Source organism: Polypterus senegalus, chromosome 7, assembly GCF_016835505.1.
Source record: "Polypterus senegalus isolate Bchr_013 chromosome 7, ASM1683550v1, whole genome shotgun sequence".
Lineage (NCBI taxonomy): Eukaryota > Metazoa > Chordata > Cladistia > Polypteriformes > Polypteridae > Polypterus > Polypterus senegalus.
Window position 1 is genome coordinate 139,428,120 of NC_053160.1, and position 27,141 is coordinate 139,455,260.

At 40.4% G+C, this 27,141-nt stretch overlaps 1 protein-coding gene across 1 annotated transcript in view; it reads left to right on the top strand.

Moving 5' to 3' along the window:
• Positions 1-425: 425 nt before the first annotated feature.
• LOC120532880 (X-linked retinitis pigmentosa GTPase regulator-like) overlaps positions 426-27,141 on the top strand; it is a 359,951-nt gene continuing 333,235 nt past the window's right edge. The window contains exon 1 of the mRNA XM_039759344.1: positions 426-516. Within this exon, the coding sequence (XP_039615278.1) occupies positions 505-516 (12 nt within the window). The 5' untranslated portion in view covers positions 426-504. The remainder of the gene's footprint in view (positions 517-27,141) is intronic.

A 27,141-nucleotide genomic window follows, 5' to 3' on the forward strand; every position in this document is an offset into this window, starting at 1 on the left:
CTATTAAAAAAGAAAAACTTTTTGTCATTCATTATAAAGCCACTTTATTACTCTTTTGTGTGCTTTAATATTTTGCTGTAGTATGCATAGTACAGTATAAGCAGTACTTTTTATTGCGAGAAGGATCATTGATTCCGAATGAGAAATGTATTGCTGCTCAAATTTCTACGGGTATAAAAAAAAAGCCTTTAGATTTTCAAACATAACCCCATCTGAAGCAAAAAGTTACAGACAATCCTCTGGGTGTAAGCTTTTTGTTTGCTTAGTTTCATCAAATATTCACAGAATAAGATATGCTGGCAATGAGCACCTCAACGGCAGTATGTTGAGCAACGGTTGCTGTGTAATGAAATAGTTGGGAGTGGCAGAATTTCTGATTAGGCTACAGTTCTGCACACCGACACTAAGAAAAGCACAGAAAAGGATTAACCAGTTTAAAAGTGTCTCTGGAAAGAAGCAGGAGTTAAGATTATTTATAAGGAAAGCAGCACTTGCTTACTTGCCATGTCCCTTAAGGTCAGTTTTTCTTGTTGATGTTTCAGTTTGTGTGTGTAGTGGGTCTCAATTTTGCACCACCCAATAAAGTGTACCTGTTTGTCAGTTATAAGCAAGTGTTTTCATGCTGAAAAATAAAAAATCAGGAAAAATTTGACACACAGCTACTTAAGCATTGACAAACACATACAGTATAGCTAAGGAACTTTTACTTGTTTTACTTGATTTAACTAACACCAGTGGTTCTCAAACTGTGGAGCGGGCCCCCTAAGGGGGGCGCGAAGATGTGAAAAAAAGAAAACAAAATTATGAAAAATACATCTATTGAAACCAAAACAAATCAACTTAAACTATATTCTGATACTAGAAAAATTAGAGTTAGATGAATGTTGATAAAAGTTAAGTAGGTATAATAAAATATGCATCTATGATATATCATTAATTTAAAAAGAACAAATTGGTATTAGTGGGCTCCTTTCAAAAAAACGTTAGGGGGGCGCGATTAAAACTGTTATGAAGACTTGGGTCGCAAATGCTTAAAGGTTGAGAAACACTGACTCAAAGCAGCTTGTGATGGTAAGCTCTTGTTGCTACTGATAACATTTACTAATTAAAGAAGAATAACCTACTTTGTTGCGACATATGCTAAAAGCCTGAATGAGGACTGCTTCACATTTATTGTGTACAGACTTCAATTTGCCACTAGCTGCTAACAGTCCGTTTGCTAGTCTATCTTAAGCAGTCTACTGAGGTTTATAAACCCCTCCCAGAACCAGATGTGCTGTTGAAATTGTTGTTTATTCTGTATTATATTATGGGATGGGCGGCACGGTGGCGCAGTGGTAGTGCTGCTGCCTCGCAGTAAGGAGACTTGGGTTTGCTTCCTGGGTCCTCCCTGTGTGGAATTTGTATATTCTCCCGATGTCTGCGTGGGTTTCCTCTGGGTGCTCCAGTTTCCTCCCACAGTCCAAAGACATACAGTTTAGGTGAACTGGCGATCCTACATTGTCCCTAGTGTGTACTTAGTGTGTGGGTGTGTGTGTGTGTGTGCCCTGTGGTGGGCTGGCACCCTGCCCGGGGTTTGTTCCTGCCTTGTGCCCTGTGTTGGGTGGGATTGACTCCAGCAGACCCCCGTGGCCCTGTTAGGATATAGCAGATTGGATAATGGATGGATATTATGGGATTTTATTAAAGTTTATTTCCTTGCATCCTTTCCTAAAAGAATCAATTCAATTGCAACTATTGTGTAAAGACAGAGTGGGCAGTAAAGGATGTTATGTGATATTCAGAGAAGTGAAAGTCCCTCTCGTAGAATTAGGTTCTTACACTGATAATGTATGATATGTCATCATGCCAGAGTGAAAAGATTCATATCTCCAGCAGGCAGTTATATCTGATAGCTATTCCAGGATGCAGGCCTGGACTGGACTGATTTTTAACTGATTTCTTCCCAAACTAAATTCAACATAACATAGAACATTACCAGATAAAGGAGGCAAAGAAACTAATGAATTAAAAGGATAGGTGATGAAGAGAAAACAGCCAAGAGGAACTGAATGACAGTAAGATTAACGGGGGAAACCCCTATATGTCATTGTAAAATGTAGCAGATCTGTGACAGTGTCAAGTGCAGGTAACCAGACATCCCAAGTTTTTCGGGAGCTCCAGGAGTCTCCCAAAAAATCACCGTTTTCTCCTGGACTACTGTAAAGGATACCTAACCTCCTGGAAATCCAACTTCCTCTCAATTATTTTAGCAATACCCGAGTATAAAAAAATACTATTAATTATCTTTAACATTTCCAGTATACTTTTCTGTCACGGTTAAAACCCCTTTGTGAATAATTATTTTACTGCAAACACAGTATGCATTCGAAGTGTGGCACTTAACATTTTTAAATGCTTTTTGTTAGGGAACACCAACCATTGCCTTGCACCCATTATAAATAATGTTATATTAGCTCATTGCACTGTTTGTAACAGTGATTTTTTCATAGCCAGCTGTGGTTTAAACGATTGCAAAAGATAAATAGAGATGAATGATGTGTTAGATATGTGACTTACTATTAGCTATGAGATCATTAAAAGAAATATATAGACCTATGGATATAATACTCCGACCTACACCCTGTAAAAGTAAGCGAACCAGATACTCTGGTGCAATGTCTGAGGGTTCGCCTCTGGCACTGATAGCCAAGATTCGATCCCTACAAGGGAAGGCAAAGTTGTGTACACCAGATGAGCCCCAATTAGGGCATAACATGTCTTGTACTCTTTCTATTATCTGACAGGTACTCTATGTTTTATATATATATACAGTATATGTGTGTGTATATCTACAGTCATATGAAAAAGTTTGGGAACCCCTCTTAATTCTTTGGATTTTTATTTATCATTGGCTGAGCTTTCAAAGTAGCAACTTCCTTTTAATGTATGACATGCCTTATGGAAACAGTGGTATTTCAGCAGTGACATTATGTTTATTGGATTAACAGAAAATATGTAATATGCATCATAACAAATTAGACAGGTGCATAAATTTGGGCACCTCAACAGAAATATTACATCAATACTTAGTTTAGACAACTTTTGCAAATATAACAGCCTCTAGACGCCTCCTATAGCCTTTGATGAGTGTCTGGATTCTGGATGGAGGTATTTTTGATCATTCTTCCATACAAAATCTCTCCAGTTAAGTTAAATTTGATGGCTGCTGACCATGGACAGCCTGCTTCAAATTATCCCATAGATTTTCGATGATATTTAAGTCAGCTGAATGAATCTGGCTTATCTAAATGAGCATTTGCATACAACAAGTGACTCTGTTTGTGGCGTGAGTGCAGAAAGGGCTTTTTTCTCATCACCCTGCCATACAGATGTTCTTTGTGCAAATTGTGCTGAATTGTAGAATGATGTACAGATACACCATCTGCAACAAGATGTTCTTGCAGGTCTTTGGAGGTGATCTGTGGGTTGTCTGTAACCATTCTCACAATCCTGTGCATATGCCGCTCCTGTATTTTTCTTGACCTGTCAGACCTGGGTTTAACAGCAACTGTACCTGTGGCCTTCCATTTCCTGATTACATTCCTTACAGTTGAAACTGATAGTTTAAACCTCTGAGATAGCTTTTTGTAGCTTTCCCCTAAACCATGATACTGAGTAATCTTTGTTTTCATATCTTTTAAGAGTTGCTTTGAGGATCCCATGCTGTCAATCTTCAGAGCAGAGTCAAAGGGAAGCACAACTTGCAATCGGCCACCTTAAATACCTTTTCTCATGATTGGACACACTTGTCTATGAAGTTCAAGACTTAACAAGCTATTACAACCAATTTGGTGTTGCAAGTAATCAGTACTGAGCAGTTACATGCATTCAAATCAACAAAATTACAAGGGGACCCAAATTTTTGCACTGCCAGTTTTTCATATTTAATTTAATTTCATACAACTAAATACTGCTTTACTAAAACTTTTGTTTGGAAAACAGCCCAGTACTCAGATGTTCCTAGGAAAAGAAAGACATACCACTGTTATCTTTTTTGTTGAAAGAAGAGTAAATTATTATACAGGCTGAGAGGGGTTCCCTAACTTTTTCATATGACTGTGTGTATATATATATCGTGGCGAATGGCTGGGACCCTAGACCAGCCAGGACTCCGGGAGAACGGAAGAGCCAAGGGAGAGGCAATATCTCACCTTGGACGCATGAGGACAGCCCCCCCACATTACATCGGGGGTCACAAGCTTGCCTGTGGTCCCAGAGCTCTGTACTACAGCACTTCTGCCACACCAGGAAGTGCTGCCGGAACAGAATCCAAACGCACCTGGAATGCTTCTAGGTGCCCACGCAGCACTTCCTCCACACCAGAAAGTATTGTAGGAAGTTCATCAGGATGTACCTTGAGCATATCTAGGTGCAACATAAAAGGGGCCGCCTCACTCTATTCTGGGAGCCAGAGTCGGGATGCATAGGACAGAGCTTACAAGGAGAGGAGGTGGCAAAAGGAAAGAGAAGAAAAGTAAAAATAAAGGACTGAGTTTATTATGGCTATTTGGGATTACTGTGTTGTGCTGTGTAAAAAAACAAGAAGGAAATAAATGTGTGTGTTTTGGGACGTTGTGAGTCAATATGTCTATCTGTGGGAGGGGCTGATATATTTCCACTATATATAAATATATACAATATATATATATATGTGTTACGGCCAAAACCTGCTGTTCAACCAGTTCCCGAATTGGCCGGCTGTTTCACATTTAGCCGCGAGGTATGGCCAAAGTCCAAATTACTATAAATGACCAGCGTATATGCTTCTTTTGCCGGCCATTTCGCGAAGTGTTGAGAACTCCCTGACCAAATTCCGATGCGCTGGTGTAAGACTGTCCGCTCAAGGTGTGAAGATGCATAAAAACTTTCAGATGCAGATTCAGAAGTGAGTTTTCCATTCTACACTATAATCTGCTCAAGGCGGGTCTTGTTCAGAAAGTGGACGCCACTTGAGACAGCCTTCCCTTCACCCAAACACTGACCTTAAGTTCAATAAAATAGGTCTCTGATATTAAGTTACTATTTTAGGGTTAAAATGATAACAGAAATGTGAAACCTACTTATATGCCTAATCTTAATTATTGTGAAATAACCAAGTGGCATCCGCTTTCTGAACAAGATCCGCCAAGGCTACACTCGATGCAATTGCACTACTAAGTGCGCAACAAATCACTGCTTGTGCCTTTTTTCTTCCAGCTTTGACCGATCGCCCCACTCCATTTTGCAAACTGGCTGGCCAAATACTAAAATCGAGGAAAAGATCGGACATTGGCTGGTCAATTTACAGCGACATTGGCCATTTCCCGATTTAGCTGGACACTTCCCGCTTTGACTGATTTTGGGATTTTTCCGTAAAATATATATATATATATATATATATATATATTGTGAACTGGGACCCGGACACAGGCAGACGGACAACATAGTTCCACCACACACCGTTTATTACACAACAATATTTACAAATTGTGCTCACGTGCACCCCCAGTGCCTCTTGCACCGTTCCCCCAACTGTCCAGGCCACACAAGTTCAATGCCTTTATCCTGGCCGCCTCCCGTCCTCTCTCCAGCTCTGTCCTCTTCCACCCAACATCCACTGCTGACTGGAGGGAGATGGCCCCTTATATAGGAACCCGGATGGGCTCCAGCTGCTTCCCGGCAATCAGTCCTAGCCACACCCCAGTGTGGAGGAAGTGCCGGCTGCGCACCCGGAAGCCGTCCAGGTGTCCCCTGTCGTCTTCCCCAGCACTTCCTGGTGTGGCGGAAGTGCTGGGCTCCAGGGATATGCAGGCATTGGGGCGCCGCCTGGCAGTGGCCACGGGTTCCTACAGGGCTGGGCTTCCAAACCCTTTACCCGAGGCCCCCTACATAACCAGGATGGATGCCCCCTCACGGTCTGGAGGAGGCACAAGCCCTACTCCGGTCCTCCTGGGCGTCCCGGCCGGGTCCCACACTGGAAATTCCGGCACCGGGGCGCCGCCTGGCGGTGGCCATGGGTTCCTGCAGGGCTGGGCTTCCAAGCCCTGTACCCAATACCCCCAAAATAACCAGGATGGACGCCCCCTCGCGGTCTGGAGGAGGCACAAGCCCTCCTCCGGTCCTTCTGGGTGTCCCAGCCGGGGACTACAGTGCCCCACCGCTAGCGAGGACACGTGGGTCCGAGCGACACTCCCCGAAAGGGCAGCACGTCCCCAGAGAGGGTCCTACTACGTTCCCAGGGTCCAACACGGCCCCCTGGGACACCCTTTTACGGCACCCCCTCTGACGCCAACGTGCCCCTCCGTTCTGTGCCGCTCTCGCCTCCACTGTCCCCGCCAGCCGGGGCATCATCGGCCTCCCAGCACGGAGCCCTCCCACAGAGCAACCTGTTCCAGGAGAGCAGGTTCCAGATGCCGTCGGGTCCAGCGCTCGTCGGGGCTTCGATCCTGTGGAAAGACAAAAGGGAGGGCCAGAAGCACTGCCTGGACACTCACCCCGAGCGTCCTGTCGGTCTCTGTACCGGCAGCGCTTCCCCCCCCTATCGACAGCTCCCGACTTGCCTGGTTTGCTCCTCCGACGTAGGTCCCATGCCCATCCTTGTGATGTCCGTGGGTCCGCTCTCGCAGGCGGCTCGCCCAGCCGCCCAGGGTTTTCCCTCTGCCTCCGCAGAGGACGGCCTTCGTCTCAACGCGCACCCCGCGCCACGCCCCTCCTATGGGAGGAACCGGCATTCACCCCTCGGTTCCTCCTTCTTCTCTTGGGCGCCATGACGGCCTGGGTCTGAACATGGCGAAAGTTCAAATCCAGCCCCGTCTGCGTCCATGCAGAGCGACAGGAGACAGCTGCGGGCTTGGAGTGCAGGGCGCTAGGACCCAGGGTACTCATCAGCCCCGATTCTGCCAGCCCCTGCGTTCTCGCTCTCCTCACCTCGCAGACCGTCTGCACCGTCACCGAAGCCGGTCTTCCTTTATACAGTCGCGGCCATGTTCGGCGAATCCCCCCTCATGCTTTACGGGGACGGCATAACCTACCTCCCCCGCGGTGTCTTGTCTGCCAAAGGCTCCAGCGTCGCGCCGATTCTCCTTCTCACGCGGCGTCTCTCCCAACGCGACCGCCTTCCCCTTCAGCTGCTCCAACCGGGCAACAAGAACACCCAGCAACTGCAATAAAGGCAACTCAGCGGGCCGAAGGGACTCCTCCGGCTCACGCCGAGCCGCTGGTGAAAACAGAGAGTCAGACGGCAGTGGGCTTACCTCATCGTCTGCCTCCTGTGGGCCACTCCCTCTGGCCCAATTGGGTCTCTCCTAGGCACGAGACTGGCATTCCTTGTTCCCGCCTCCCTCCAATCATTGGCGTGCACACAAGACACACCGGCCAATCCCGTGCCTGTCAGCGGGCAGGACATCCAGCCCGTGGCCATCTTGTCTCCCCTGCTTTGGGTGCAGTGACGTGCCTCCTCGCAGCTTCACAGCTGCGGCGATTCTTCGAGCCGCAGCGGCTCCGATTTCGCAGCCTCCTCTGCTGCCACCGTCGCGCTGCCCGTGGCCCGGCATGCTCCTGCCACGGATGCGGATCCGGATTGTCCCTCCTTGTAGAAAACAAGGTTAGTGCGACCCTGAAGGGCCGATTACTGCAGGGCAGGGCACTCACCTCTCGGATCCCGTCACTCCGAGGCCCCTGCCTCGGTGTGGCCTTCTGCGTCGCAACGCCGGCCTGGCCGTCCTTCCCGACAGCACGACCCTCGGAGCCCGCTGCGCTCTGGCGACGCTGGTTCTTCTTCCTCCGCACCCGGGGATGGCCTTTCTGCGGTCAAGCGGCGGTCTCTGGGGTTAACTTCTCCCGCGGGGTTGTGCACAAGCCGCTTCGGCGGCGAGTGGGTGGGGTCCGCTGCTGCGCCGGGTCATCCACAGACATTTGTTTGAACGCAGGTCCCCGCCTTGTACCAGGCAGAGCATCCTGCCGACTACGCCACTGTGAACTGGGACCCGGACACAGGCAGAGTTCCACCACACACCGTTTATTATACAACAATATTTACAAATTCTGCTCACATGCACCCCCAGTGCCTCTTGCACCATTCCCCCAACTGTCCAGGCCACACAAGTCCAATGCCTTTCTCCTAGCCGCCTCCCGTCCTCTCTCCAGCTCTGTCCTCTTCCACCCGACATCCACTGCTGACTGGAGGGAGACGGCCCCTTATATGGGAACCCGGATGGGCTCCAGCTGCTTCCTGGCAATCAGTCATAGCCACAACCCTGTCGTCTTCCCCCCAGCATTTCCTGGTGTGGCGGAAGTGCTGGGCTCCAAGGATATGCAGGCATTGAGGCGCCGCCTGGCAGTGGCTACGGGTCCCTACAGGGCTGGGCTTCCAAGCCCTGTACCCGAGGCCCCCAACATAACCAGGACGGACACCCCCTCGCGGTCTGGAGCCCGGCCGGGACATATATACATATATACTGTATATATATATATATATATATACATATATATATATATATATACATATATATATATATAGTAATACACAAGACAAAACACGTTGCAAGATTTGGGGTTTCAGCCCCGTATACTGTAACCAAAATTGAGACCAGTCAGTCAATTAAAAACGTTAGAAAGCAAAAGACAATGAGGGGAGAAAGGAGGGACTTTTTATGGAGGCGGACCGGAGATTGATGTGAAGGATGCTGGGTATTTGTGGTGGATTCTGGGAAATGAAGTCATCAGGGTCGTCAGAGGGGATTAACAGACCCGGAAGTGCATGCTTCCTGTAGCCGTCATGGCGTTTGTTTATATCTGTGAGGCCTCGGGCTTTCTGAAGGAGGAAGGAAAGACAAGTTAGTACCCTGTCGTTGACTCCTCGCGGTACGTTTTCCTTAGCAACCCGGGTCAGTCCGCCGTTCCCCAAACACTCGTGCGTGACAATATATATATATATATATATATACACAAAGTGCTCAAATAAATTAAAAGAACACTTTGAAAACACATCAGATCCCAATGGGAAAAAAATCATGCTGGATATCTATACTGATATGGACTGGGTAATGTGTTAAAAAAAAGATGCCACATTGTTTGATGGAATGAAAATTATTAACCTACAAAGGGCTGAATTCAAAGACACCCTGAAAATGAATGTGAAAAAAATGATGCGGTAGGCTAATCTAATCTTTTGCCGAAATTTCATTGCAGTAACTCAAAATCGTACTCGTAGTTTGTATGGCCCCCACATGTTTGTATGCATGCCTGACAACGTCGGGGCATGCTCCTAATGAGACGATGGATGGTGTCCTGGGGGGTCTCCTCCCAGATCTGGACCAGAGCATCACTGAACTCCTGGACAGTCTGAGGTGCAACCTGGTGGTGTCGGATGGACCGAAACATAATGTCCCAGTGGTGTTCTATTGGATTTAGGTGAGGCGAGCGTGTGGGGGACAGTCAATGGTATCAATTCCTTCATCCTCTAGGAACTGCCTTCATACTCTCACCACAGGAGGCCGGGTATTGTCGTGCACCAGGAGGAACCCAGGACCCACTGCGCCAGCATTGGTTCTGACAATGGGTCCAAGGATTTCATCACGATACCTAATGGCAGTCAAGGTGTTGTTGTTTAGTCTGTAGAAGTTTGTGCGTCCCTCCATATATATGCCTCCCCAGACCATCACTGATCGACAACCAAACCGGTCATGCTGAATGATGTTACAGGTAGCATAACATTCTCCATGGCTTCTCCAGACCCTTTCATGCCTGTCACATGTGCTTAGGCTAAACCGGCTCTCATCTGTGAAAGGCACAGCCTCATGAACTCAGTATGTGATTGGTTGGTTAAGAGACATTTACATCAGTGGCCTGCTGTAGGTCATTTTGTAGGGCTCTGGCAGTGCTCATCCTGTTACTTCTTGCCCAAAGGAGCAGATACTGGTCCTGCTGATGGGTTAAGGACCTTCTACGGCTCTGTCCAGCTCTCCTAGATTAACTGCCTGTCTCCTGGACTCTCCTCCATGCCCTTGAGACTGTGCTGGGAGGCACAACAAACTTTCTGGCAATGGTACATATTGATGTGCCACCCTGGAGAAGTTGGACTACCTGTGCAAGCTCTGTAGAGTCCAGGTATCGCCGCCTCATGCTAGCAGTGCTGACACTGACTGTAGCCAAATGCAAAACTAGTGAAAAAACAGTCAGAAAAGATAAGGAGAGAAAAATGTCAGTGGTGTCCACCTGTTAAACCATTCCTGTTTTGGGGGTCATCTCATTGTTGCTCCTCTAGTGCAACTGTTGGTAATTTCATTAACACAAAAGCAGCTGAAATTGATTAACAACCACTCTGATACTTAAATGACCAGCTCAATATCCCAGAAGTTTCACTGACTTGATGCTATGCTCTGATTAAAAAGTATTCCTTTAAATATATATGGAAGAAAAGGTCTGTGATATGGTTTGCATATTAGTAGCCAAAAATCAAAAAAGGGAGAAAAATGTATTCCTAAGCTTTCAACAACCTAGCAGGTGTCATAATCACAGGAAAATGATGACATACATGAATCAAGGCAATATATAGCAAAAGAGGGAGGAGTTGTAAGGAGGGTGGATTAATAAGGTGGAGTTCAGTGGGTGTTGGTCATAATGTCTTTTTTTTATTTTTTGAGTGTTCTTCTTTTTAAGCCTGCATATGCTGGGTTCATGTCCAGCAGTGTCGCAGTTAAATGTGTGTCTGGTAGATGTATGGCATGTACATTTATCAGAGATGTGTTGTAAGTGTTTTAGATGTTTGTTCCACGCTTAAAAAATTTGAGAGAGTCCCACAGAAAAGTTGGAGCATCAGTCAGGTCACCCCATATAATGCAGAAATATTCAATAGAGGCAAAAGAAATAGGCACTCGCAGGGCTCTGTAACTGAAACAAAAGCATATCACCTACAAATTGACTTTGAAAGGGTTTCTCTAAAGCTTGGGTCAGTCTTTGGGGAAGACCGCCATGTGTATTGCTGTTATCCAAAACGTGATGCTCAGGGAAGTTAACTTTTTATACTGTCTGGGTCAAAAGTGGTGGAGCTTCTCTGTCTCTGTTGCCCTCACTAGGCATGTTCTTGGCACTGTGAGGGAAAGAAAAGGAGATACGACATTTAGCAACAGCACCACCTCTCATCCTTGTGGGATACCGTCTACTTCAGATGAGCCTCTGATGCACATATACTCAGCAAAAAAAGAAACGTCCCTTTTTCAGGACTGTGTATTTCAACAATAATTTTTTAAAAATCCAAATAACTTTACAGATCTTCATTGTAAAGGGTTTAAACAATGTTTTCCATGCATGTTCAATTAACCATAATCAATTAATTAACATGCACCTGTGGAATGGTCGTTAAGACCTTAACAGCTTACAGAAAGTAGGCATTTAAGGTCACAGTTCTAAAAACGCAGGACACTAAAGAGACTTGTCTATCGACTGTGAAAAACACCCAAAGAAAGAGGCTCAGGGTCCCTGCTCATCTGTGTGAATGTGCATTAGGCATGCTGCAGGGAGGCATGAGGACTGCTGATGTGGCTAGGGCAATAAATTGCCATGTCCACACTGTGAGACGCCTAAGACAGCGCTACAGGGAGACAGGAAGGACAGCTGATCATCCTCGCAGTGGAAGACCACGTGTAACAACACCTGCACAGGATCGGTACATCCGAATATCACACCTGCGTGACAGGTACAGGATGGCCATAACAACTGCCCGAGTCACACCAGGAACACACAATCCCTCCATCAGTGCTCAGACTGTCTGAGAGAGGCTGGACTGAGGGCTTGTAGGCCTGTTGTAAGGCAGGTCCTTACCAGACATCACCAGCAACAACGCCGCCTATGGGCACAAACCCACCTTCGCTGGACCAGACAGGAGTGACAAAAAGTGCTCTTCACTGATGAGTCACGGTTTTGTCTCACCAGGGGTGATGGACGGATTTGTGTTTATCGTCGAAGAAATGAGCGTTACACCGAGGCCTGTACCCTGGAGCGGGATCGATTTGGATCGATGGCTAGGGCCATTCCCCCCAGAAATGTTCAGAAACTTACAGGTGCCTTGGTGGAAGAGTGGGGTAACATCTCACAGCAAGAACTGACAAATCTGGTCCAGTCCATGAGGAGGAGATGCACTGCAGTACTTCAAGCAGCTGGTGGCCACACCAGATACTGACTGGTACTTTTGATTTTGAGCCTCCCTTCATTCAGGGACACATTGTGAAACATTTTTAGTTTATGTCTTATGGTGTTGACTCTTTTAGTGTTCATACAAATATTTACACATTAAGTTTACTGAAAGTAAAAACAGTTGAAAGTCAGAGGACATTTCTTTTTTTTGCTGAGTATACATGACAGTACATTATATATGCAATACAATATTATAATAACTAACCTATAAAATGAACTGAAGCAACAAAGCAACAGAGCCAATTAAAATGATAGTGTATTGGAACTTATGTCAGCACATAAAGAAAAAAAACATATAAAAGTAATATTTTGCACATAGACTAAGGATATTGTCCCATGTATGCTAGGATACAAAAGGGCTGGCTAATGTAAAAACAGTTCTCATAGAAACACCATTATTTTTCCTAATATAAATTAAGATATGCTATGTGGGAATGTGCCCACGTGTAGGGAAATTATGAATGCAGTTTATCAAATGCAGACATAATTAGATTTTCTAAAGGGTGTAGGTTTGCTGTGCCCAATTAAGTAGAATGGAAGGCTCTTTTACTGGTTGAACACCAGCCAGCCTTTGAACTTAATCAGTTGCAATTGCTAACTCTTTTGATCAGCACTTTGTTTCAGATTTATAGTAGTTACATGCTACTTAAAAGACTGGAAGTGGAATACTGCTTTTGCAATATTTAAGATTTCTTCTCTTGGTAGATCAACAGGACGTTAAGCTGCAAGTCAACAGGCATCCTCTAGGTTTCTCTGTATACACTATTAATTATATTTTATGATATTTAGTATATATTGTGATTAATTATAAATTGGGGACAGAATACAATGCATCTTAGGTATAGGAAAAGAAACAATGATATATAACACAATCACAGCTATTCCACTTCGGAAAATGTTAAACATTGGAATTATTTGTGTTTTTCAAAACAGAAAAGAAATATTTCCATCACGAACAGAACTTACCAAAAACAAAATTGAGAATTTGTCAGATAATCTGAAAGTGAAAATCCAAACATGTAAATGATACTCAGTACTATTTTACAGGCATAATATTAAAATGAAAAATTTCAGGAACATTCCATCCATGATACAATTAATTTAGAATTGATTTCAATAGTGACGCTGGCTTACTCACAGATGTTAGCTTCAGTACCGCAGAATCCCTTATGGGGTGTTGTACACTGCATTTAATATTTAATACTAATATACTGGACCTGCAATAACTAGTAATATACAAAAAATCATTATGATTTTCTCATTTCCAAAATGGCAAAACAAAACAAAAACAATATATTACTGGGAGTCTTGAATTGCCATTTTATCATTTGGCCTTCATTAAGTTCTGTTCTCACCTCCTATATGCTTCCTCATGACAAATGATTAAAAATGTGTTTTAGAGTCTCACAAATTGAATTAAATACTCATTGTTGATCTGATAATGAACTAATGTATATTTTCTCAGATTCTCACATTTTTTGATGTACCTTTACAGTACAGTATACAGTATTACAGTACCTATCATCATCTCCTCACTTTCTTTTTGTACTTCCATGACCTGTTCTGTTCATTTTATTTGTTTTGCATATGTGGTTATATTCTATTCCTACAATATCCCTTCCACAAAATTAACACTGAAATTTTTAACAAATTGTTCACATGACCACCTGTTTTAATATGTTATCAAATCACCTATGATGTGCACCAAACATGAATGGCACCAACTAGTGTCTTTCCTTAAAGTGGTGATTGGCAGGAACGTCAAAACCAACTATCTAACCGTTCCCTGTAACCTCTTACCTGTCTCACTGGCCATTGTATACCATGTGTATTTAACCCAAGGAGCCTCTACGGCAGGCTGTTTTGCTGACTTGGAATGCCTTTACTTTCACTTTGTTACTTCAAGCGAATACAGAACATCCCAAAAGCATCCTTTTGAACCCTTGTTTTGTATTTCATGTTTGCTTAACTTTATTCTTTGTAAAAAAAGGAATATAGACTTTCCACATATAAACAACATTAAGGCTGAAATAAGTTGAATGAAGGTACTGACTAATTAGATATTCAATTACAATTGTCCCTTTTAATTTCTTTGTTAAATGAGATACTATGAAAGAGGTATGTGAAAATCAGAGCCTTTCCCAGTAGCCAAACAATAAAGAGATTCAAAGCAAGCAAACAAATAGCCATCTAAGTCAGGGTCTCAAACAATCCCAGTGGGCCAATATTTTCACTCACAGTCTCCTGCTTACCTGCTTTTCAATGGCTTACTAGTGTCCTTAGTTTGCCATACCAGCCATTTGCAAAACATATTTTCGTTTTTCTGAGATCACCATCCAAATACTTAGGGGATCACAGAAGGTCAGTATTTCTCACGCCTTTTCTTTTTTTTCTTTTCAGGTATTTTTTTCAGAAATGAAAGACATGGATACAAAAGGGATCTATGATAGTCTGGTTATCTATTGGCTTGCTTTGTATACTAATATTGTTTTTTACGGCGTTTTAAAAAAGTACAAAACTATCTAAAAGCAGGACAATTTCAATTAAGGGAACACAGTATGTCCAACTAGTAAAGAGGAGCTAAATGATTGGTGTGAAGCTGACTTTGCAGTGAAACTTGGAGTTTTGTTTTGCCTGCAAAAAAATTATGAAATAAATGGTGTTTCACAAACCATTGAAATTTTCATCTTTGTACTTATTTATTTTCATCTACATCTACAATGTCCTCCTCAATGTGGAAAGGCATAGCAAAATTTATTCTGGTGCAATGTGGAAAAATGGGAGCAGATGCATATACATATCTGTAATCATTGTGGCCAGTAAGACTCCAGAAGGGTCCTGGCTTGGATCAGCTTATGGATTTGAAGAATGGTGAGTGCAGATGGAGTTACTTCTGACCTCAAATGAACAATGTGAGACATGACCAGTGCTGTAAATGTGCAGGCATGCATTGAATGAGGCGCTTGGAGCCACATGGAACAAGCCTAGGAAGACTGGGGTGAAGGCAGCAGCATTAGAGAGTAGATGAAGAAGAGGACAACGGTTTGGCTACAGAATATCCCTTATGGAGCTATATTCCTTTGTTCTCTACTGTAAACTACTTTAAAAACCTAATTTTAGTGATTTTTGTGCTTTAGAAATGCATAATTGCATGCAAAACACATTTTAAGGGCAATGTCACAATGCTATACAAAAGTAAACTGTGATGTTTTGCTAATCACTATTCAATAGCATTAGTACTGTAATTGGTTACTAACGGAGAAACTAGTTGAAATAAATACCTGCAGCCACAGGAGTGTGACACGTCTGTTTACATCATTGTTATGGAATTGCTACAAAGCACACCAACTAATGGCCAGTAAAATTAACAGTTTCCTTTTCAACAGATCTGAACATTAAACTTCTAAAACTTTACAGAAAAACATATTGTTACTCTGACCTTCTGTATATTTCTATTTTTAAGGTAGCACATTTTATACCATAGTGTAACTTTTCCTAACTTTTGAGAAGTTTCAGTTTCTCTTGGAGTAAAATCCCCAATGTATTCAGCTCACTTTGACTGATATTATTGGATTATAGCCACAGGACAGAGAAAGAGCAATATTCAGAAAAATATCATAAATAATAACTTTAAAAATGCCTAGTTTTCTTTTTTTGTTCCACATTATTCTTTGTATCTCTATTTCCTTATTATCCCTACTGTCTTCTGAAAAACACAAACATTAAAATATTAAGAAATTTATACTCAATTGACACCCACACGTTGCAAACCACATTAAATACTTATGCTGCTTTCATATAACCATTTCCTTGAGTTCTTTTCTCATTACTCTCTCGAACATCTTAAATTTATGGCTACCTATAATGATTGATATTAAACGTTATTATAAATAATGATGCTGTTGTGCATGTATTAATAATTAGAGCTGAGTAAAATGGGTAAGTTTTGGTTCACATACAGTTTCATGAAACTTACATTAAAATTCTTGTCACATGAAATTTTACAATTGTAAAATACAAACCTCACTGAAGTATTTTAGGGTTTTTTAAATTTTTTTATGAGGTGGAAAGCAAGGAATACCGCTCTTTAAATCCTTGTTTAGATATCTGTATTTACCTATGCTATTTTCTGCTGCTTCATAAATCAAGTATTCCTTACACAATACTGATTCAATTCATTCTAGTTTGTCCTCTTGTTCACATCACCTTGGAGGTGTGCAGTACATTTTTTAACAATATGACATGCTGTATATTTTTGACACAAAAGCACACAATCACATGTTTTCTCCACAAGAAAATCTTACTACAGGGGAAGCCCCCCACCACTACCATAATATTCTAGTTGAGGATAGATGCACTTCAGGTGATTTTGTTTTCATGGATTAGAGGTCTTAAATGATTAACAGACATATGCATGTTTAATTAATATATGAGAATAGTTCAAGACAGGAAATGTATACCTTTCTTCTTCTGTAAATGGCATGAGTTTTGATGGAAGCAAAACACAATTTATTTTGCAAACATTTTGCAAAGCAAAGTCATGAGTTTCACTACAAATTCAATATTTTGCCAATCATTTCACTCATCACTATTGATAACTGCTTTTATTACTGTAATTAATTAAAAAACAGATGCTTACATTAACTGAGTAATGTTGTGAATGGTATTCTTTAAGAGTTTTTCGCAATTACCTGCCAAGTTTCTGGGATTTCTTGGTGGCTATTCTGGAGTTTCAGAGATTGAGGAATATGATTCAAACATTTATTTAGTCATATTTTGGTTCCTGAGGAAGTTGTAATTTTTTAGTGTCTTGTTGAGGTGCCATTTTGAATACTGACAGGTGGCACTAGTTTGAGATTTCGACATCATCCATTGCCAAGACAAACTCCCAGAGCTTCCTGGGAGAGTTCTTGCATGACTATAAAAGGTCATGTTATGTGCTGTGTTGGTATCCGTGCTTGAATAAAACTTAAAAGACTTATGCACTTCTCTGTATGTTTGATTCTCAGATTTCTGACTTAATTTCTGTCCTTTGGTTCTGACTCTTGTCTCACGTTTCTGGCTTGCAAAGATTGGTTTGTCTCTTTGTTTTTGACCCCAGTGTATATTCGGTTTTGTTCCGAACTTCAGAAGTGAATATTCACTCTGTTTTGGAAGAATAAGTAGTATCAATATTGTTTGCACTATATTCAGTAGCCTTATAATACATTTAGCGACACTACCTGTTAAGAATGGTATTAAGTTGTTTAAACCACAGGAAGAAGAGATTTGTTATTCTGCTACTTTAGTCACCTGTAGAGGGCAGCAGCTCATTCATTTCAGCTGAGACCAGATTTTGTATGGTGCTATAGATTAAGATCAGCACAAAAGACAACTGCAACTGGTTTTGTCCATGGCTGTATAGCAACTGCACTTTTTGGTAGACAGTTTTCAATTTGTGGCAATCCATCCATTGTGTCTATATTCAGTCTAAACTTTCACCCTTGCTAACATAGGCTTTTCATTGTGTCAGGATTTGAGAAGGTCATGTAGTATTTGTATTCTTTTTATTTGTGAATGTAATTTACCATTCTTATAATAGTGTTAAAAATAATTTTGTTAAAAAATAAAAGAAATCTTCTCTCACAAAGTCATTTTTCCAAAGCATGAAATTATTTCTGGTTTTTCCTGAGTATTTGTTTTTGCTTTTAGTTTGCTTCCCCCAAATCAGTCTCTATTCCTTCTGTTTCATTCTTAAATCTCTTATTTCTCGCTATTCCTTTTATTTTTTGGATCCTCTAATCTTTAATTCTCCTCCTTTCTTTGATGACTGTCTTCTTCGCATCTTTACATCTGTTTAAAATATTATATCTTCAGGAGTCAGTGTTGAAATAATGACAGTTTTTGGGAAATTTTTATTTTTCACTAACATTTTACTGCTGTTGTGCTGTATGGTGATAGGCACTTCAAAATATAGAAAAATAGAACAGGTCAAAGTGTTGTGCTCCTAACCAAAAAAAGCAATGAAATTGCCAAGGCAATGGACGGTGGATCAAGATAAGTATGAGAAACAGAAATGTAGTTGCTTTGTTGTTTCCTCAGCTGAGGCGGCCCATCAAATGACGGCCTACTTCCAGCCACAGTTGAACTTTTATCCTCATGAATCAGAAGGAGTTGAGCTAGAGGCAGCATAGAAGCAATGGCAATGGTCTCCGTTTGATGATTGTTGTCCATTCTGACAAGTCAGGTAAACACAGTGTCCGTTTCCTCTGACAAACCCTGTGTCCCTTCACCTTGAATCTCATAAAATACTAATCACATAAATGTGTTTTAAGCATATAAGTTTCAGTCTGTGAAGTTGTGGGTAGCCAACTATTGAAAATTTGACCTCATGTCAGCTGGTATCTGAACATTTAGAAAATAAAGGAACTACACAGTGAAAGAAAAAAAACTTGAGTGGTCTTCTATAAGGAAACTTCCTCTTGGTTACATCAAGAATCTGTTTGAATTGCTCTGAGTTTCATTTTTCCCTTTAAACTTACTCGATGATCTCAGAGCTAGTATCGCTAGCCTGTTTGAGTACTTTTCACAACTGCCCATAAATCAGTCTTCTGTGCGTTACTTAACATCTTTGAATCAGTGGTATTTATTAGATTGAATCAAACAAGACACCAGGTGTAAATTCACACACAAATTGACCATACACTATAAGTGCCTATATCTGTGTAAATTCACACACAAATTGCTATATATTTCAAAGCAAAGAAGCTGCCTATACAACACAGTGGCGCTGAAAATGAGGCTACAGTTTGAGACTACAAAAAAAAATTATACAGGAATATGACAGAAATGGTTTTCATATATGGACTTAGCTATTCAAGCTATTTTCTCTTCCCTTTTTGTTTCAGAGGCTTTCTTTAGAATCGGGATATTCAGAAAGCAGGAAACGGTTGATAGGGCATTAAATGTTTGGAATGGTTTTGAAAGAGTATGGATAATTGTTATAGGCACTACACCTAAATAAGTTGAGTAGGCAATAGCCTCTTGTAATTGGGCCCTTATATAGCAACAAGTGAGCAAATATTTCAACTCTTTAGAAGGAGTCAACATTAGAGTGTAATGATGCTTAAAAGTCGTGTTCATCTGGTTTATTAGTAGTCTGAATTAGGAGCAAAATCTCTACATGATGCAGCAATCTTTCAGTTATTTTCTTCAAGTCAATTAGGCAGGACATGGCAGCAGAATAAGTGACAGTCAAAATGTACGGGCTAATCACAATGTGTGTGCTGTTGTGTTATGGAAATCTGAGACCAGTACAAAGCACTGTGTATAGCATTTCCAAAACCATGGCATTTAAATGGAACTATATTTTTTATTTTTATGTCAAATAAAAGATGACAAAAGGAAAATTCAAAGTGGTGCAACATATCTCTACCACAGCATTAATTGCTAAGGAATATATCCCGGTTTTAGCCCCACCATATACCTGTGGCCTTTAAATTTGTAACATAGACATGAAAGACAAATGCTAACGGTAATCATGTTCTGATGGGGTAATTGGATTCTGAGTATTAACATGTACACAAAAATATAAGAGTCTGAACAGTTTTATTCATATAAAAAGAAGAATTCTGTCAGGGTGGTCCAGTGGTTATTGACTCAAGGTGTAATTCCTGGAGCAGGTCCTGCGTGTGTGGACTTTATTGGTTCTCTTCATTTGGTTTCCTCCCACATTATTATTAATTATTGATTTTTAATGTTCCTGTTATGATAGAGTGATGTGGTAGTATCCCATCCTGATTAGATTCCAGTTTTTAAATTGATGCTCCTTAGATAGCCTTTGGCTTTAAGAAGATGGATTTTTTTTTTTATAAATTACACCACTGGAACCACTGAAGAAGATGATCACCACAGAATATATTATTGTAAAAGTTAACATCTTTCAAATGGGAAACGTCATACACCTAAAAAACACCTCACAATCAAAAGACCTGTTACTGTAAGTCAGGCTGTTAATAATCTTTACAAGAACCAGTTTCAAAGGATATTCAAAATTCAAATAATTTGATTAGAGTAACACATTGTTTATAGCTTTTTGAAAAAAAAATATAAATGTAAAATATTAGTTCCTCCTTCTCATAATATCTTAGCACTTGAAATAGTGTAGGATCTTCACATAAAAGTGGCTCCATTCATAAATTAAATTTCATTAGTGGGTTTCTGGATTTAACAGGGCCATAAAAATATATTTGCTCAGAAGTTTGCTGAAGGATAAACTTTACTATGCCATGCACAGTAGACTGTATGACACAAAATTATGTTAATTCAATCATGTATCATTAAATTAATTTAATGATCTAATTTTATGACATCATAATATTATTATGTTTTTTTATTATAGTATCCCATGTCAATGTAATTTTTTAACTTGGCAGGGAGTTTTAACAGTACTTCAATAAGATGAAAATAAGATATTATGGATTATTTTTGCAATTATACTGTATTTAGCATACTCAGGAATCTTTTTTTTATTTAAAATAAACTACTTGATTATTGTCCTGTTTTATCACTCAGCCCTCCGTCAATATCGTAGTTGAAGACTTGCAACATCCAGCTAACATATTACAAGTACTTCCTTTTCAGGAGCCTTATTTATATAGCTTATATACACATAAAAAGAGGCTCGAAATTTGAGTATGCAACTTCCTACACAATCATCAGGATTTATAAAAAAGAACTTCACAGGGAAGCATTAGTATATTTTTTGCCAACTCTGACCCATATATATGCAACATTTTTGAGAAACTGGGAAATGATGATATCCTTGATCAAGTAGGTAAAATTCGGCCAAATCATCTAAAAGTTGCATGATAATACATATCACCCAGCCGTGTGCGTTGTGTGCTGACGTGACAAACATATTACACCTCAAACATGATGAATACAACATAAGATTGCCTTTTAGTTCCCTTTTAAGAGGTCCAATGTTACATACGTCGAATTTGAACTGAAGAAATTTTTTGGTTATTCATCAATTTATATTGGCTACCTGTTCTCACTTTTTATGGAAGTGGCCGACAGGTCAGGAATGCCTCAGCCAAAGTTTCACTCTGCCATGCCATCTGTGCTGGAAGCCATTAACCTTCTAGCAAGTCACTACATTCAATTTTCCTGTGATGTGAGTTTAGATACATCAATCAATCAATCAATCAACATTTATTTATATAGCACATATTCATACAAAAAAATGTAGCTCAAAGTGCTTTACAAAATGAATAGAAAAATAGAAGACACAATAAAAGATAAACATAAGTCAATATTAATTAACATAGAATAAGAGTAAGGTCCGATGGCCAGGGTGGACAGAAAAACAAAAAACTCCAAAAGCTGGAGAAAAAATAAAATCTGTAGGGGTTCCAGACCAAGAGACCGCCCAGTCCCCTCTGGGCAATCTACCTAACATAAGTCAAACAGTCCTCTATGTATTTAGGGTTTTCATGGAAGGACCTGATGATGATGGTCACGTAGACTTCTGGCTTTCAGTCCATCAATGTTGGTGCATCATGATGCTTTGAGTAGGTGGTGGTGGCGCAGGCCGCCACCATAAAGAAACCGGAAAAAGAAACAGAAGAGAGAGTTGGGGTCAGTATGGATTTTAGAGCCACTGTGAATAGTTATTGTGATGAATTGAACATACAGAGTATCAGGATTAAGTTAAAGTGAAGTTATAAAAAGGCCATGTTAAAGTAATGTGTAATCAGCAGTGTTTTAAAGTGTGCTACTGTATTAGCCTGGCGAATTCCTATTGGCAGGCTATTCCAGATTTTAGGTGCATAACAGCAGAAGGCCGCCTCACCACTTCTTTTAAGTTTAGCTTTTGGAATTATAAGGAGACACTCATTTGAAGATGTAAGGTTACAATTTGGAATATAACGCGTCAGGCATTCCGATATATAAGATGGAGCGCGATTATTTAAGGCTTTATAAACCATAAGCAGTATTTTAAAGTCAATCCTGAATGACACAGGCAACCAGTGTAGTGACATCAAAACTGGAGAAATGTGTTCGGATTATATAACATAACATGTTGTTGCCAGTTTCTTCCGGGTGCTCCAGTTTCCTCCCACAGTCCAAAGGCATGCAGGTTAGGTGCATTGGCGATTCTAAATTGTCCCTAGTGTGTGCTTGCTGTGTGGGTGTGTGTGATGGGCTGAGCCCTGCCCAGGGTTTGTTCCTGGCTTCGGCCCTGTGTTGGCTGGGATTGGCTACAGCAAACCCCTGTGACTCTGTAGTTAGGATATAGCAGGTTGGATAATGGATGGATGTTGTTGCCAACATAAAATGGCACTTTGCAGCAGTGTCTGGTTCTTTTACCATAATTAGGGCAATTCACCTCACTCAAATGAAATGAAATTATGTTTAGCGAAAATGAAGATATTTTTGTTAAACGTAAGCGGTTACATTCCATTAATGCACAAGTCATCTGTGATGCAAAGATGAGATAGACAAACATTATGGCTCAGTTGGCTGGGTCAACCAGTGATTAATTTATTTTGAGGCAAAGTGACTATGACAGATGTAAGACGTAGTGGTACTGTAGGTGGTGTCTAACTTATGGGTAGGGTAACTGGCTGAACCCTTAGTTTTTCATATGGCTTGTACTATCATCAATCAGGTCATTGCATGTTCCAGGTAATAGAGGCTACCTGTTCAGATGCATGGTGTCTTAAACCTTACACATGATCGTGTGCTCTCAGTTACAGAGCACAGCCAGATAATCTTGAATGCAAGTGACGGTATCTCAGTGCATCAGCTGAGAGGCAGCTCTACCAGTCAATGAATTTCTGCAACATCAAGATTATTAGGTTGATTAGCATCCTCCATATATGGATGTTTAAGGGCAGCGTTTAAGATATGTTCACTAACACATATTTACAAGGTGACTGTAAATTATAAAGGGCAAATTGCATAGAAATGTTTTTGTGCCAGGTTTTTTTAAAACTGAAATTTTTTTTGACATATGCAAAAATATTTCCTGTTTTTTTGGCGTGTGCATTCACGCTCTTCTATAAAAGTGGTCCCTGGTGTTTAAAAACTGCAAATGAAATAAGGAAAAAGAAGTATTTGCATTCTCATACCTCACTTTACACACTTGATCTTTTCACTTTTTATTTATTTTTCATCATGATGGCCATGGTGACAACATTCCGAGCTGAACAGATGAGGCCATACTATTTTCCACAATATTCTCCAGGTCTGCTTGGGGGATGCCTAGATGTCCTCCAGCCTGCAACTTCTAGTAGGCAGTGACTAGTAACTCTTTGTGGTAGGAGGTCACAGAGGCATCTGAAATATATAAATACAAATGACTTATTCAGCTGGATCCCTGGCATCAGTCAAAGCAATAGTTCTATTTTGAGAACCTTCTCTGTTGCTGACCTCTTTACCATATTACAGTGAGTGAGTCCAGCAACCTTGCATAAGAAATTTATTTCAGGCACTTTATTATACAGAATCTGTGCCTAAGGGTAAGAGAACATCAATCCTAATTCACTAACATGGTCTGGTACAATACCTGAAAAACTAGTACCACTGCACTGATTTATTGGTCAATCTCATGGTCACATTTTCCCTCACTTGTGAACAAGACTTTGAAGTATTCTTCAGGAAATAAGCCATTCAGGGCAAAGACTACAGATTCTTAAACCAAATGTCTCACATTTAGCTGTTAATTGCTCCAGTTCAAGCTGGAGATCACGCCCTAATGAAGCTTAGTGGACAACATCATCCACAATCAGGAAATTTACAATTTATACGTAGGTGTTTTAATTGGGTACTTACCAAAACTTGACTGTGCCTTGCTATTCTATCAGTAAATATCAAAAATGTAACTGAAGATAAGACACATATTGCTGACACATTGAATAGGTTTGACTTAACACTAGATATGCAGGTAAAACACACACTCTGCAAATACAGAGATCAAGTGGCATATAGCAACAGATCCAATACCTGTGTAGCAACATCCACAAGTTAGGGTATTCCAGTCGTAAAAAAGCTTTCAAATTCATTTAAAAGTTCATATGCACAACATTAGCAGGTTGAACTTAGGATTTCACTTACATGTACAAAGCAGGCATCATGAGTGTATTTTGCAGCAGAGTGTGTGTGAGGATTTCATTCAGTGGTAGAGAATAAATGTTGAATGGCTTCAAACCATTTCTGTAAAATCATTCAGCCACTCAAGAATGTTAGATGGGACATTGTCCAAAATGTTCTTGACAAAAGTTGGGAAGCAATCAACTCAATTAGGGATATTCCTGAAGCACTATGAGGGACTCCTAAACTCAGTGGTTACTCCCTGTTTAGAGGAGGCACTGCTGGAAGCATTAGCTGGTGTTGGGTCCATTTCTGTGGTTGAAGTCATTGCAGTCATTAAAAAGCTCCAAGGTACCAATGCCACAGCTGTTGAGGAGATCCACCAAGAAGAAATGAAAGCACTGGACGTTCTGGGGATATTCTGTTTTAACATGCCATTTCAGTGTTTTGTGTAAGGCAGTGCAGCAAAACTGAAATGGAGAGAGCAGCCTGCTAATGAACATTAGTTAATTCATTATAGGGCATTCGTATGCTTATTTCTGTTTATTTAAATGAATTGCATTGATATTACCCTCATATTTCTCTTGCTTGGCTATAACCTTTTTTATAATTTGCTTTTATCAAGTCAGTACTGAATTAGGGTAGTACTGATCAAGTGTTAAGAAATAAGGCCCTTAAATTCAATAATCCATTTAATTAATTTTTTCAGTTGCAGTATAGAGGTAGATTGGAAACATTGTACACAGTAAAAGTCCAAGAGGAAGACAGAGACTTGGGTGAACTCAGTGACAAGAGATTTCAAAGAGTTGAGCCTGAGGGCAGAAGATGCAATAGACAGGCATAAATAGAGACAGACAGACCACATACCTGACAGTAACAGTTGAAAAGTGGTTTCAAGTAAAACTAGTAGTAGTAGAAAAAGAAGAAGCAACAGTAGTCAGGAGCCTATTATGATAGTACAGAGCACAAGGCAGGATTCAGCTCTAAACAGATTGTCAGTCCATTTCAGGGCACTTTCACTCCCCTCTTTATTAACATACCACAATCATATTTAAGGAAGAAATGATGTACCGGGGAACAAATGAATAAAATCTGTGGAGTCTGTGTAAACATTTACACTTAACCTTCCAGATCTTTGAGGAAGAAATGCTAAGCCACTGTACCACCTTAGATGCCAAATGATTTCTTCTTATTAGGATGTTTATTTTTCATGAGCAACTTGATGAACCTGAAAACAGACCATACAACTTTAAAGTTACAAATTTACTTAATAGGGTCATATAACTGCTATACAAGATAGTAAGACAAGAATTGTGATTGTAAAACAATGACAAAACATAACACCCTCAACACAGCTGTGATTTTACAGTATAATTTCTAGTATTTTATAATGTCGGTCGAATGCAGAAAACTTACTCTATTGATTCAAGAGATTATGATATGCTAACACCCACCTGAAAGAGTAACCACTGAGCACACTGCCCTTTTTTTCTATGTATTGTGCCAACGTGACCACACGGTAATATCCGAACTATTCAAAGAGACGCTTACACTGTTTTGTGTTTTGTGTATCTCACACCTTCATACACCTTTATCTGTAAGACCATCCCTTATCTACGATAGAGCATTCGCTCAGAAGAAAATATGAAGCTGGTTTTGAATTAAAAGTTGTTGACATGGCCAAAGAAATTGGTAACTGCGCTGCTGCAACAAAATTCAATGTGTCTGAGAAACGGGTGCGAGATTGGAGGAAGCAAGAAGATGTAAAAAAAATAAATAAATTTGAGTGTGCATTTTTGAACGGGCGTATAAGTCGGGGTCTGATTTTATTATTGATTTTTTGGGTTTCAAGACCCGAGTTATATGCGAGTATATACGGTAAATCTTTGACTGAATAGCTAAATAACTACTTTGTGCCATAAGTCTACTTCAATTGCACAAGGAGGAAACTGAAGCCCTTAAAGGAAACTCACTCTAAAAAGAGACCACTTAAACATTCCTCTCAGGGCCACACTGGAAGCATCGAAATGTCGTGCAACAATAACCCAATATTCCACCACATCTGTTCTCAGGCTGATAAACCATAAGAAAAACTGGGCCAGGGCAGGAACACTGTGAGGCAACAGAGCTAACCACTGTTCTACTATGAAATCCAACTTATTTTCCACTGTTATTATGAAGGAATATTTAGTTTTTAAAGATTAGGGTTTAGGTATTTTAAATGTAACAAAACAAGTGTTTTAAAATATTGTTAGAGCATGTTTGTTTTACTTTTATGGCGAAATGGTTGAGATAAAGTACATTCTTTATTAAGATTAATAAACTGTTTGACATTTTAGATCCTTTGTCTGTAATCAATAATTTTAATACTTATGAGTGCCAATTGGAAACACAGACCTATAAACATATATTGTTGCTTTAGGGTATCTTTTAAACATCTAAATAGTAATCAATACAAAGAAATTAGCTATTGATTTAGAATAGTTTTATAACAGATTACATATTGGTTTGCTCTTTCAAAAATTCAGATATTTCCTCTTTGGGAATAAAACAGTAAAATTACTGTCATGAAATGAAAGTGTTCTATGACCTTTGGTGCAACTTGAAGTTTCTTTGCGGAATTATTAGGTTAAAATCTGATTGCACAGCTATACAGTGTTATCAGGGTCACCCTTTAATTACTGAAAGGGCATTTCAAAAATGACTCTCATTAGTACATAAGGTACTCCAGGTTCATGGTAAAACACAGAGATATTTTTCATAAAAATGTACAAGATGTTGACATGGTATACACCATTAATACAGTTATCCATCAGAAGCATACAGTTTCCTTTATGGGTCTTTACATTA